Genomic DNA, 15,131 nt, shown 5'->3' with positions numbered 1-15,131 from the left:
CTTGCTAAGCACACCTCTCATTTTCTTTATGAATAAATTGCAGGATTCCCGAGTTTATATATAATAAAATGTTTATTTGCGTTTTGATTTATTAAGGACATTTGTTTTCACTTTTCATATAATTCAGAAACTCGATATTTAGAATACTGTAACAGTGTTCACTGTTCATACATATTCACGGTCATAAATTAAAAAAAAAAGTTGTGGGGATCGTGAGTTAAATTGCACAAATAATACTAAAAATAGAACAGTACTACGCCGCTGCACTCTTTCTACAAAATCACACAAATTTAGGTTTTTAAGGGACGGTGTTGTCATCTAAAAAATCAATTGACGAAGAACTATTTATTAAATAATAAATCACAGTAGTGCATTCGAAAGTATCAATAAAAAAAAAATAGGGATGATTCATTTTTTATTTTAACTTTGTTCCGATCAATGACGGAATTGTTTACATAGCAAGAAACGTCTGCTTAAAATATTTATATTTTCAAAATTACTGCATGCAGAGCTTTCTAAACAAATGAATTGTTAATATTATTCGTGTTCTACCTTAAAATAATACTTCAGAATATAAATTACATTTCTTTAAACGTATATTTTTCAGTTTAATAACAAAAGACGAAACGAAACGATTATTTATTTTTACATTAACGAAAATTTTGTTCTTTTGTATATAATATCTTAGAATCGTGTAAACTTGTAAAGTACCTGTGTAAGAAATGTAGGTATAATTCGATATTTTGACATAAATATTGTTACTGAAACGATGTTCAGTTAAGTTAATAAAGTAATTTGTTTCATCCTGCGAAAGATATTTTGTTTTAATTTATTAAGTACTAAAATGAATACAATCTGCGACATTTAACAGTACGTTGTAGTATTTATGTGTAAGGTGCTTCTCACGTCTTAATAAAGTACGTCGGTACATACTTAATTTGACTCTTTAGAAGAAGCATTGCAATGCAAGCTTTCCAATATGTATTTTATACAAGTTAATTTTAGAGACAATGACTTTGAACTGATATAATTATTATGCTCCCTATCGAACAAGAATCCCTAACGGTCCCTAATAAATATTTTAAAAGGATTGAGCAAAGAAACGAAATGACAGAAACGTTTTTTTATATGACTGCACTAATGTTCTTAAAAACAAACAGTATCAGTCACAACATAAATTTGACTGCTAATGAGCATTGAAAACTTCAATCCAAAAATATTCTGAGAACCATTATTTAGCTATTTATATTTGTAATTATTGCAATTTAAACTGTAAAGTGTAAGTTTTACAGTCGAGTTTCCTTTAAATACAAGTCGATATTAAAAGTATTGTCTAAAAGCTATTGTGCTGTCAAACATCATAAGCAAAAACTAATTTGACATGTCAAAGCGACGTTACTTTTGGCGCGCTCGAAGGCACCTCGTCAACTTGACAAGGAGATGTAGGTAACTAACTTTTTATAGATGACCCAAAAAACTTAAATTAAACAGATATTTTAATTAACATTTTTAATAACGCAGTTAATGTTGCGAGACACAAGATTATCATTAACTGGACTTTATTAAGTTATTTGAGTAAAATGGCATTAACTCATAGCCCTTATATTTTTATTATTAAGCCCTATTTTTCTATTTTTTTTTTTAAAGATGAGCTGTGCCTTCTCTTCTTTTCAGGAGAAGGCTTGGTTTCTCTTAGTTTTAGGCTTATTCGATTATACTACTCCTGCGATTTTATGGATGTAGGTGTATGAGACAGAATGTCATTCGATTCATCCGTCGTGTAGGCCTCACGATTTTTTCTTCACGGTCGACTCGTAGTGATTTATAGACACAAATTAACTACATACAAAACAATATCTTTTTTAGAATTTAAACACAGTATCTTCGATTAAAGGTCACGTGTCCTGTTTACTGAAATTGATGACATGCATATGTAATATAGGTAATTGTTTCTTACATAACATATCCTCTTTGCTCAGGTTTACCTTTACAACTAATTACACTAATTTTAAGTTGAAAATCAACATACGATAACATTATAATATTCTGCTACGAAGTTTCGATGAGTGCAAAGTTTAGCCGACATGCTGTAACTATAAACTAAAGACACAAATTTCCCAGACTAACCTAATCAACTGCTATCAGGAATCGAGCGCAAGTTTGATTTTTTTACAATACTTTCTTTAAGTATAACAAAAGCACTTTTCTCAACGTATATATGCAGTGGTATAAGAATAATTAGGCCATTGCATAAAACATACAATCACATCGTTAGTTTGATTATATATTACAACTATAACACTTAGTAGTAGTTACACACGATCACATACTAATCCGCGGTCAAGGTTCGCCCCTCCCAATCTGACATAAAGTTTTATTTTCTGATTGTTCTAATATACACAACGCGCCCATAAACGCGATTTAATTATATAAAACGAACAGTTCCCGCCTTTATTTATTCCTGACGTGTGACGTGATACAATAAACGAAAATCTGGGTTTTGAATTTAATAGACTTAATTGTAAAACGAGAAGAACATTTGAATGACTATTACTAAATTGTTATGGGTAAGTAGGAAATAGGTTATAGAATATTCTAGACAAATAGTTTTCTTTTATTTTAGTTTGACTTTAGTGTATAATCATACATAACTTACTAGTTGTCGTCCCCGGCTTCGCTGGCTTCGTTTTAGGAGTTGGTCCCCAGATGTTACGCATAAAAAGCCTTATAAAATTCAAATGAAATGTCATCAAATTCAGCTCAGTGATGGACGTGAAAGATCAACAGACACATACAGACAGAGCTACTTTTGCATTTTAAGTATTAGTATACATTATAAATTAGTATTGGTACTCATTAAACTAAATATCAGTTACTTAACATCAACTTTACATAATTTTATTTCTATAAAGTTAACAAATAATTTTCTTTAAATCGGACGTCGAACTATTCAATTTAAATATATTCTAAAAATATATATACGGGTTTTAAACAATACACGCATACGATGCTATTCGAATTGTTTCTTTCAGTTTGTTTACCAAAACGGAACGTAACCTTTTCCGTGAAAAAATATTAAGATACGATAAAATTAATCTCATGGATACCCAGCTGTTAAAATAATAAACATTATTCATATATAATAAGCACATTTATTGAAAATTTATTATAAACAGTGATTCTGAATAATTCCCAACAGATAAAGTATTCTTAATAGAAATGCAATTATGTGATTTATTTCATTTAATGCTATGATGTAGCTTAAAACATTTAATAATTTAACAATAAATGTAATTCTAACCTTTTACTTGATTATTACTGGAAGGTTGACGTTACTATATTACAATGTTTTACGTATTTAAATTATCAAAATCTTATCACCGAGCATTCCGTGTAAAGAAACAATTATTAATATACGAAAGAAAGCGAGAGGAAAAGGATATAGTTTTTCTCGAAGCATTAACTCTATATCTAATCTCTGGTGCGTATAACTAAATTGTTAGTAAAACCGGATCATCATCATCATCCACCTTCTGCCCTTATCCCAATTCATTTGGGGTTGGCGCAGCATGTTTTCTTTTTCCATAGTTCTCTGTCTGACGTCATCTCACAAGTAACATTCATTCCAGCCATATCGTCTTTCACACAATCCAACCATCATCTCTTTGGTCGAAACCGGAATAGTTAATAACTATTAAAGTAAATTAAACTGATTACAATCCGAACATGTACAATTAATATCACCGATAAGAAATCATATTCTTATATAAGATGATGTATTTTTTTGCAATCAACGATAGTTTATTTCGATATGAAATAATATGTAGCAATTCATTATAAATGAAACTAATAATAGCTTGTGAATAAAATTAAAAGTATTGGTGTAAAAATACGGTAATGTTTTTACATTTTAAGCTTAACTAATGATCTTTCGATAAGAGTCGTTAGAAGAATTTTCATTGGAATAAAAGGATTAATACCATTGTAGTAAACAACAAATATTTTGTACTAATTAATCATTTATTTGCCGTTAAATTATATACATAAGGAAAAAATATTAGTTAAATACACGTTTAAATAGTGTTTTTAACATTGGTACCTATTATAGTTATATTGACGTCTTGTGCATGCTCTATAAATACCTACTGATCTTTAACGGCTTTGCTAATAAAATTAGTATAGCGGGGAAATCGTGACACGCCGATTTATCTCTTTCTGTCAACAAGAATTTGACGTTTGAAAGAAGAAGACAAAGCGACATGTATATGATATACGAGCTCAATACAACATTTATTAGGACGATACTTAATAAATAACAATTGTCTCATGTCGATTGTTTCCATGACACATTAATTTTCTATAGCTATGGCTTGACCAATTAACATCAAGGTAATATAGTTTGCGTTTTATAAAAAGTCATAAACATTATATATTTAACAGGTCAGCTCCAAATCTATACTAAAAAATGATGAGATTTTTTTATGCCTAACTCAAAAAAAACTACAAAACATATGTACGTATATTAAATGTAAAACTTATACAAGAATATGCAGCGGGCTTCGGAGAAGGTTTTAATGTAAAATATTATACGTGATAAGAGTGAATTTCTTGTTATTTTAGAGATATTTAGCACCGGCTAACAGCAGCTAGCAACATTGCTAGATATACTTTAAGTATTTCTTAGTGTAAAGATTTGAAATAGGATTTTAATCTCCAAGGTCTGCAACAGTTCTAGTGCAACTACGTACTGAAACCTCACATGTACTAAATATTACGCTGCGCTAATCATCTTCACTTGACATAGATAGCGTCGTCGTAACACACTAAAGAATAATAAGATAATGTTAAATTCGATCGAAGACATAATTGTATGCGATTTAACCTTAATATGATATTATTATTTCAAAAGAAATAAAAGCTAGCTAATTGTGTATCGGTAATCCGATTTAATTGCTAAATTAAGTAATAAATGAAGCATGAAGGTTCGTAATATTTATTCTTACGTATATATTTAATATTATAATTGCAAAAGAGAGTTTTGATACGCTTCCTTACACGCACAATCGATCATATCAAGTTTTGAATACACAGAAAATGACATAGGTTACATAACACCTGCCATAGTCCCTAAAACGCGAACGAAGCCACAGGCGAAAACTATGTTGTTGTTATGTGATATTTACGTTATTTATCGAGGAATGCTCGATATATTTGCAGTGCTCTACCACCAAGATTGCATTCGTGGTTATACTGACATTTTACCCCTTAAACTATTAAAAGCTAGGATTAAAAATGATTTCATACGGTATAAAAATGATTTCAATATAGGGATACAACGCCGCTTCGCGTCCAAGGTGTGCAGAAATAATTATTGAACTCGTAATAACATCGTCATGAATTTAAGATTAAGTTAGTAAGGCTAAGTTAATCATAACTTGATAATAAAATTGATATACACTTTAATATGTCGTAAATCTTTATAAAATAAAAATAATATAAAATAATAAAAAATGTCTTAAAACATTTTTCCTTCGAAATGCGACGTAACAAAAAATGTAGATATTATTTTTAGTTAACCACATTTACTTTTGTTCGTCTTTAAGAACGCGTATATCAATTATAATTTATGAATATAGGAAGGTATTCATCAATTTTCGATCTGATTTATAAGAAAATAAAAATACATTTTCGTTTTAGGTTTATTAAAAAAGTCCTTTATTTGTAATATAAAGTACTAGTTAGACTAATAAATACAAACCATAACTATTGATGGCTGAAATTCTTATAGTTTTTTTTTTTTTATTATGACTCTCTGAATATGAATCCAAATAGCCAGATATTTCTCTCATTGATGTTTTTTTTTTAATTTATGGTACCTGTTAACCTTATTTCGCTCATCAATAGTCTATTCCGCATGGAGAAAAGAAGCTAAATTAGGTAACTTCGACATCGAGTTGAAGCGGTATCTTTGTTTGATAGCTTAAATAATCGATTATATTCATTGATTGGAATAGGTTATATGTATCTGAACGGTATTTAACGACGCATAGTTTTTTACTTGATGCTACACGCAGGCAATTAATTGATGGGTTAATTTCGATAATGTATTTGCACACTTAACAACTAATAATACTCGAGATATAATACTAAATCATATTTAATACTCTAATAGCATGTATAAATGTCAACATACCTTTTAAAGATCATATTATCCTTATAAGCGGGAATACTGTGTATGGATATCATATCATTAGGTCAGAAATAGAAATAATTAATATTAAATGTAACTAGCAAAAAAGGACTCCATAAAAGAAGTCGATAAATTACTAAAGGTTTCATTTGGGAAGGTCAACAATAAATATTCGTTTTTTTGCAATGGCAATCTAAACATGTTTTTTTTTTAATTGTTACTTGTGTGTTGTAGGCATATGCCTAAATAACATAGGTTCCTTTTTAATATAATTAAGTTCTTTATTGTCACAAATAATATATATGTTTCTAAATAGAAATCATTAGAACATCATATAGTCTGTAAGTAATTAAAATATTAATCTTAAATTATAATAATCTAGCAATTGATCTCTCCGCCGAATGATTGTATCTTGTTCGTATAAACTTGTTGCGGCTTGTTATTGTAGATGTCTAAACCAATCTTTATTTAGTTCAGTAACAATAGCTGTCAACAGCGAATTGTTTAAATTGGAACTTCCTGACAAGCTTATATTATTGTCTGTCGCTCACGACCTCTGTTCTTATTGGTCGTTTTTCTGATACGCTTATATCTTATGACTTATAAGTCGTTATAGTATTCATAGCAGATGATTAAGACCTATAAATAGTATATCAATTATTTTGTTTATATAAAACGTATTAAAGATATGTCTGAAAATAAAAAACAACAACTGTGTTTTCGGTCTAAATTTGTGCATTCATCACACAGATACCATTAAATATATTTTAAATATGTGAAAAAAAAATCCTGTTTTGGTTTGATTTTTCTATTTAATAATTACTTTAAATTAATCTTCATTTGTGAATAAAAGTAACGGAACTAGTTACGCAGTAGTGCATATAGGCCACCGCGAATTTATTTAATTTTCAATGGAACGAGAATATTTCAATCGACTGCTCTTGTTATTGTTTTGAATAATTCATAAGTTATTCGATCTTAATCGGAAAAGTTTCCGATACAATTATTCGATTATAGGAATTTAGTACTGTATGGAATTATGTAATCGATTAAAATAGGCTATACTTATAAATGTTTTGTAATTTTATCGGCATAAGTACAGATTAATAATTCAAACTTTCGGCTATTAATTTTATACGTTAGCAATAAATCTAATTTACAATTAGAATATCGGGATATAAACTTACGAAACTATTTACCCAGTGCTCAAAAAGAGCCACTAATTCAACAAATAATTACATTTTCTAATAAACAGTCCTAATTGTGAACAGATTAACATTGAGATAATCGAGTAATTTTTTTCCACTAGTATAAAAATCACTGTTCCGTTGAAGGTCTGACCAATTGTCCTGGAGCTTGCCACGACTTCGTTACCGTATAAAGATAAGCTTGTAGAAAACATGTTTTTGTATGACGATTCATACACTAATTGTTTAGCTTAGCTCATTAAGATGACATTAATCTTTACGGTTATATTGTTCTTCTTGTATAGGTACTGAATTAGAAATAAATTCTACGAATATACTACTACTAATACTATTCGTAATACTTACATAAGTATCGTGTGCACGCTTTATTTGACTCTTATGTTAGATAGTAAATGTCAGAGGAGACCAATCCATTCGAATGAAAAACGACATAACAAATTACATGATTTAAAAATCTAAACATTGAAATAACTATGGCTACAATCTGTTAATATTAAATGACGCTAGCAAAACCGGTCTCCCTTTATGAATCATCGCTTAAGTGGTTTTAAACGTAACAGCGCTTATAAGACTGAACAATAACTAAAGTTCCTTGAAAGATCTCAACGAAACCAAAGATTAAATGCCTCCTACGGAAAGTGCTCGCGACGGCATGTTGTGCCTGTCGAGACACGATAACTGCCCCTGGGATGAAGCCCTTAAGTCAGCGGATCTGACCTGGACAGGTCTGCAGTACACATGCTTGAAGATCCTGCACTTGTACTGTAAAGTTTTTGAGAGGGAAGATGTTTTGGAGATGGTCATAAGGTAAGCTTAGTAGGATATATTCACCAATATATTACACAAAATATGCTTTAGGTACTTACATATTCGAAATTTGCATACCTAGAATAATTACTAATTAATAAAATTAAATTAACGATTCGACTTTTATGCCTAACGAGGAAAATTACTTACTGCTTACCAAAATACAAATAAATATTAATTTGCAATGCAATTTATACCAGGCATTTAAAAGTCAATTTTAAATAGCATATCACAATGTTTAATAATATCATATAATTTTCGTTTACGATGTGGGATCCTTAATATCAGCAAATGCCGTGTCGCTCATTTGCTCACACATTAACAAAGTTACGACCAACCGATTCCAAGTTTAATGCCCACAAAAACATTTAGTGTTGCCATCATCGCCCATTTCGATCAAATTGAGGAAACCAGTACACAGTATTGTTTACATAACTTTACAAATGAAATTTTCCATGCGTTAATATTTTACAGTCTTGGTCACAATAATTAACTGGAAAAAAATTAGGGAAACCACCACAATATAATTTAAGTGTAACAATCATAACTGGGCTTAGGATTATTGAGATTAATAACTAATGGCGATTATTTTTCTAATTCGGACAGATAAATAATAACGCTTAGAAAAGTTTAAATTAAATAAAGACTGATATTTTTAAATACAAAATTAATACCCATATTAACCTAAAAAGTAAGCCGTAAATTAACTTAATTAGTTTCGATTATTTCATAAATACAGAACAGAAATAAAGTGTAAATCTTCCATGATCACTCTGAAAATCGAATAAGCATTAGGAATGGAAAGTTCCAGAAAAATTGATTAAGTTCAGTACACTCTCGACTTTTAAGTCGCCCACGATATAAGATGAAAAACAATCATGAAACATAAAATTCAACAAACCGCGTAATGAGGCTCTGGTAATTATTTCAGTTAAATATTTGTAAATCCAGATTGCGCATTGCTTTTTTATTGGATTTCGTCTTTTTGTTCTTTATTTTTAGAGTTATTTTTTACAGATAACGTTCAGACGTCGTCGTGAAGAATTTTATGAGTAATATAATAATGATTAATTCATTATCGTCGTGGCATTTTATTTGTCATGATCGAAACTGACTTCTATGTTTTATATCATTAAATTCATCATATAAATTCATTTCCAGTTATCTTAAAGCTAAAGCAAATACTACGATCCTCCGAAACAAGATAAGAAGGATCATATTATGTTATCGTAAGGTCTTAATCTAATAAAAAATCGACAATAAATTCATTGGTTGATGATTTTCAATTCTCATAGCGTTGCCAATGTGATAATAACAGGGGTCTATAAATTTATATTCCATTCCTTTGAACGCAGTATGTGTAGTAAAGCGATATATTTTTTATCTTCGCTGTAAATTTATAATGTTAATGGAATGTAAATAAATTATGTTGTATGATACATAAAAACGACGACATCGTTTGAAATAACTAAAAACTGTGATAAAACGAAATGCTATTGATATCGATTTGACAGATAGAAAAGTTTAAATGATCTCTACATTAGTTTAGTTGTAATTATATGATATTTTTTATATTTACTAAAGTATAAGTTGTGTCATTGACTTTTTGAATCTTACCGTTTCGGGGCTTGACTTAAAAAGCTGACAAATATATTACACGTAGCATTGTATATATGTATTATAACATGAAGGGTAAAAATGCCACTTGATGGTAAGTGATCCCCACTGACCATAGATATTGACGCTATTAAAAACTTTAGGAACTGAAATGTTCTGCCCCTTGTGCCTGTCGTTGTAGGTAGTCACTCACCCTTCATTCTGCAACACATCAATACTAAGTATTATCTGTTTGATTATTATTGTAATACTAAGCTTGGCGGTAGAATTTAAGATGATTGGGTGGGACCTACCAAGCCGGCCTGCAAATTGCTCTACCACCACTTAATATATTTTTCTTGTCTTGACGGTCGCGCACTTGGCCCTAATACAGTTTTATATATATGAGGATATATCACAGTAGAAGTTCTGACATGCAGTAGTCAATATTGTTAGTTTCGAAATAGATGCAATGTAAATCTTATGGTGGGCTTGGCATTATTCGTTCCATTAGACGTCGATCGTCGTGCCAAAGGTCAGAGTCAAGGATCTAAAGCATCTGGAACCGTCCGAAACTATTTTTCTTGCATAATATATATAAATACGACAAAAAAAATACTTTTCAAATGTGTATAATCTAAATAATGTTGTACGAATATAAAACTCGTGTTGTCGCTTCGAATCGCTTTTCGCTTTTTCTATTTTTTTTCTAAAATGTTACCTATACATATGAAATACCGAAGTAATAAAAACTAAGAATACATTATACGGAAACTTCGTAGTAATATAGCTGAAGTTATGGCAGTCTACATACAATAGATTCATAATTAAATTTGCTACTTTTGATCTTTCCGAATGACGCGTCTCGGTTTTATTAAAACCCGTCAGCTTTATGGTAGTCTATCGACCTTCGTATGTCAATCGTGTTCTATCCTTTGCCAAGAAATTATCACGTAACATACATATATATTTAATAATAGAAGTATTAATTACTACATCAAAAAATTGGCATTTAAATAGGATACGTAGGTAGTAGGTAACTATTATTATATTCTCTTGGTCTCGAGTACTAAATTTATATAAATTTTTAAAAAGTTTTAATGATAAGAATAAAATCATTTTTTTTTAATATCGATGTGCTTTAAAAAAAAAAGAAATTATAAAGTCGTTAAACAAAATATTTAGCAACATTTTAAGAAAATTGTTTTCGGGAATTTTTATATTGTAATATTTATAATTATAACTACATATTATAAAATTTAATTAGGGATCTGTTAAAATATTGTATTACTAAAAAAATCATGCAAGCTTGTTCCTTCACTCCTATGACTTATTGGTAGGTATGCTCAACCCTAAATATATATGTATTTATATGACTAATAACAGTATTTAATCAGATAATTATAATGTATCTGTATTTTATTAATACGTCAGCAGTTCGACAATAGCGGACATTGCATTGAATGAGCAATGCATGAAAGAATGAGTTGTTTAATAAACAATTTTTCTTCAACTGACTTCATTCATCGTTGTTTTTGTTTTTTCTAATGTAATCTCCTCTTATAAACATGTTTTTCAACGGATGAAAGGGAAAAATATCCATGTTTACATCTGATTGTAACTTTACGACCAAAGATACTTAAATTCCACTGAAAATGTAAACGAAATAAAAACATGACTTAAACATGTAAAAAATATTGTATCTGATTAATAACAATATATTGTTTATTAAATCAAATATTCAAAAAAAGAGATGTCTCTTGAGAAACCCGCTTGGAACGAAATTACTATATTATGTTTTAAAACAGACACTGAAATAAATTAACAATATTTGAGAATAATTAAATGACAACAAAATAAAATTGTTGTTAAAAAAGCCAGTTCACTAACAAAAAATAAGATTAAATAACCACATATCCAAGTGGCTATGTGGTAGTTGAAAGAAAGAGACAATAGACAGAGAAAAAAAGAGAAGAAACGTCGCCTGAAGACATAACGCTTTTTCCTTACATGACAACTTCTAGCAGTTCTCTTTACTGTAAACTGCGTTCCAAAAAAAGTATTCATACAGTATTTTTGCGAATAGTTCAATTGGTTCGAACAGTTCCTAAAATACACGCGTATCTCATTGTGCCGGATGTAACGTCACTACTATTGAAAGATAAAAGGTATTTTGTTTGTTTTAGGATATTATTGTTTTCATTGCAGATCTTCCGTTTACGATTACGATTTTTGAACATTTCAATTAAACTTATTGATCTATAATTATAGTAAAGGAAGTTAGTATCTGCAAAAAAATAAGTTTAGTTTGCACTTCGTTTTTGCGCTTTTGCGCTTTTTTATTGCATTATTAGATAGACATAAGTGACCTAAATAGTTTTTGTTAACTTAATGTTTTTTAGAAAGCAATTGCTTCAAGCTCATTGTAATTATTACAGGCATGAAACGTCAAATGAATGAAAATTTGAAAGAATTCTCGTTGTTTGGTTGAAAAAAAAAAGTTACTACTTTTCAGAATTTTACAATGACAAATATTTCCAGGACAAATTCTGATACATATTCCCATTCATCGATCATTCAAATTTAATAACTACATATGAGTAAAACCTGTTTAAGAATTTAGCTTTAATGAGATTAACTCTAATGGGCATCAATTTAGAGAACTACCTTAATTTTCTGAAACGCCGGTCAAAGAATCAAAAATTAACTAATTTAACTTTTATCTCAATAATCATATGGTTATCATGACATACGACCGACTATAGGCGATTGAGTGTTCAGATTAAAACGACATTAGTTCATCCGAATTTAACTAGCGTTTCAGAAACTGAAACTGAATCATGTATCGATACTAAAATACAAGACACAAGAAAATAGATATTGTAACCAATAACTAACTATAATTATGTTCCGATTAGTTTATGAAATTTTATAGCATTCTGTCTGGAAATTAAAAGTAATTCAATTTCATCACATAACTTAATTATTTGTTTTAATTTAAGAATAATATTTTTACTAAATATATGCAATGCACTTAAATAAATCTAACCATATAATATTATATAATTAATTTTAAAACGCCTCTATTGCTATTCAGTCCCCTGCTTTCCACGTTTTTCTTTACCTTTTTTTTTTAATGTTATTAAGTGTCAACGGTCGTATATTATTGGGTTGGATATTTTTAAAATCATTAAAATTGTAACTCTGTCACCAGAAGCTTATAAATGACGTCTCAACTGAACAACTTCGAGAAATACCTGTTCTAGATTACTATTTTCGTGTTGAAATCATCATTTGTCAAACTTTAATGTTTTATACAAGGTTTTATACTCGTAGTAATGATTATTTATTGTATCTTATGATGAAAACGAATATTCCTGTATCAAATCAAGATGTCAAATTAAAAAAAAATAGGAACGAGAAACAATTTTGATGGCAATTCATTTTAGTTAATGTGAATGTTGATATATAAGGTTGAAAGAATTAGGTAATTAAACCCAAGAAAAAGTAAATCGGGAACATTCAATTGAATTTGATTCATTTTAAGATGAAAGACTCGCGGTCTTGTATACACTTATTTTATTCATCAAGATATATTTTATCTGCTGTCTACGTAAAAATCGCCAACAAATCATATACTATTACGCCATTAAGTAAAATAATGCTGTTTTGGTGTGAATGGTGAATACGTCATTTGAGGTCCTTATAAGTAAGTACCTAATAAGTACTTAAAATCAAGACAGCATTCGCATTATGGCCTTATTATTTTCACATTGTCAAACCAAATTGGAAAAAAAATCACTGTCATTTGTTTTCTTGCTATCATCAATTTCATCAATTATCAATCAATAAATAAAACTAAAACAAATCATTTTATTCAAACAGATAAAACAAACGGGAAAACGACTTAGTTTAAAAAAATATATCTTAATCCATAAAATGAATAACACATTACCATAAAACTTTGATAAGAACAAATGGATAATCTTTATATAGAAAATTTTACTTTTAATATTAAAGGAGCGAGTGGATTCAGAAACAGAGCATAGACGGGGCATGCCATATGTTTGGAACATTGCCAAATTGGTTTGAAACATGCGCCATTCATTGATGCTGTATTAACCACAAACGCTTTATACACAGTATTGAGTACATTAAAAATGACACTCGCCTTTGCTTAACCTGTCTATGTACCTAAGATTTCATTATTAAGTTAAGGATATAAAATCATAAAAGCTAACAAATTCATTAATAAAAATTATATTTATCTTTAATAATAAAACTCTTATCAAATATAAAAACAAAGGCACTATACTTCGTTGTATGAGTTTTTGTTGATTTTGTTTTAATTATAACTCGTCTTATAATTGTTCTCGTAAATGCTTACGATTTTACTAGTAAAACTGTCGGCGATTTTTAAACAATTTTTAAATCAATTCTAACATTTTCTCAATGCTGCTCAAACTTGAAGATAATACTGCTATCAGTGTCATCAACACGTTTTGATAAATTAGTTTAAGGAAATACAGTATTTTAAATAAAATAAACTGCTTTTTTTTCTAGATATATTGCGATGAAAAACTAGAGTAGATTGTGATGAACGTTGGATACCAATTCCATTAAAATATGTGAAATACGGGTTACTTGAAGTGCCTATACTGAGCGTTATAAATACAGAAAGTGTTATTTTGCAAACGTCAGGCGACATAGTAGATTATTGAAATGAGTCCACGAACTTGGTATTTAGGTATACGGGTTGTTCTATTTAGATAAACATAAATAAACTTTTTATTTTCGATCGTTTTGGGTGTCAGTAAAAATATAAATTCCAATTAAACGGAATCGCACAGAATAGTGCGATGTTAATTAACAAAAACATTACACTTTACATTAATTATCTATTCGTCTCAAAATAAAACTTGACCGTCAGTTTTTAGAGTCCCGTCAGCATATTTGTCAAACGTCACACCAATATTTTTTTAAATGAATATACGTTTCTGAATTTAATTCTTGAAATGAATTGAGAAATTCAACATAATAGTAATACAATACAATAGTGAAATATTATAAATTACAGAAAAGTAAAATTTATATAAGGTTTTGTCGACCATTAAAAAGTTAGGACTTGTGTTTTATATCATATACAGATTAAAAATACAATGTCGTTTATGAATACGAAATATAACATTCCGGAGTTTAATACTGCTAAAAGTAACTAATGCGGACTATTCTACATAACTACTCAGATTTTATTGTCAAATTACTGTGACGTCCATCTTTTGCGAGTCATGCAGGATTGTCCTTCACCAATAAAAATGATAAATTATTTT

The 15,131-nt window shown here is 29.2% G+C and overlaps 1 protein-coding gene across 3 annotated transcripts in view; it reads left to right on the top strand.

The window, feature by feature from the left end:
- LOC125064024 (four and a half LIM domains protein 2) overlaps nt 1–15,131 on the top strand; it is a 151,673-nt gene that overhangs the window by 75,023 nt on the left and 61,519 nt on the right. Inside the window, exon 1 of one of the 3 annotated variants that reach the window (XM_047670790.1) lies at nt 8,006–8,205. The exons of the other annotated variants lie outside the window; for them this stretch is intronic. Within the exon in view, the coding sequence (XP_047526746.1) occupies nt 8,021–8,205 (185 nt within the window). The 5' untranslated portion in view covers nt 8,006–8,020. Of the gene's footprint in view, nt 1–8,005; nt 8,206–15,131 lie in introns of those variants that run through there. 3 annotated transcript variants of the gene reach the window in all.

This window comes from Vanessa atalanta, chromosome 5 (genome assembly GCF_905147765.1).
Source record: "Vanessa atalanta chromosome 5, ilVanAtal1.2, whole genome shotgun sequence".
NCBI lineage: Eukaryota > Metazoa > Arthropoda > Insecta > Lepidoptera > Nymphalidae > Vanessa > Vanessa atalanta.
This window is presented reverse-complemented; position numbering and strand designations above follow the sequence as displayed.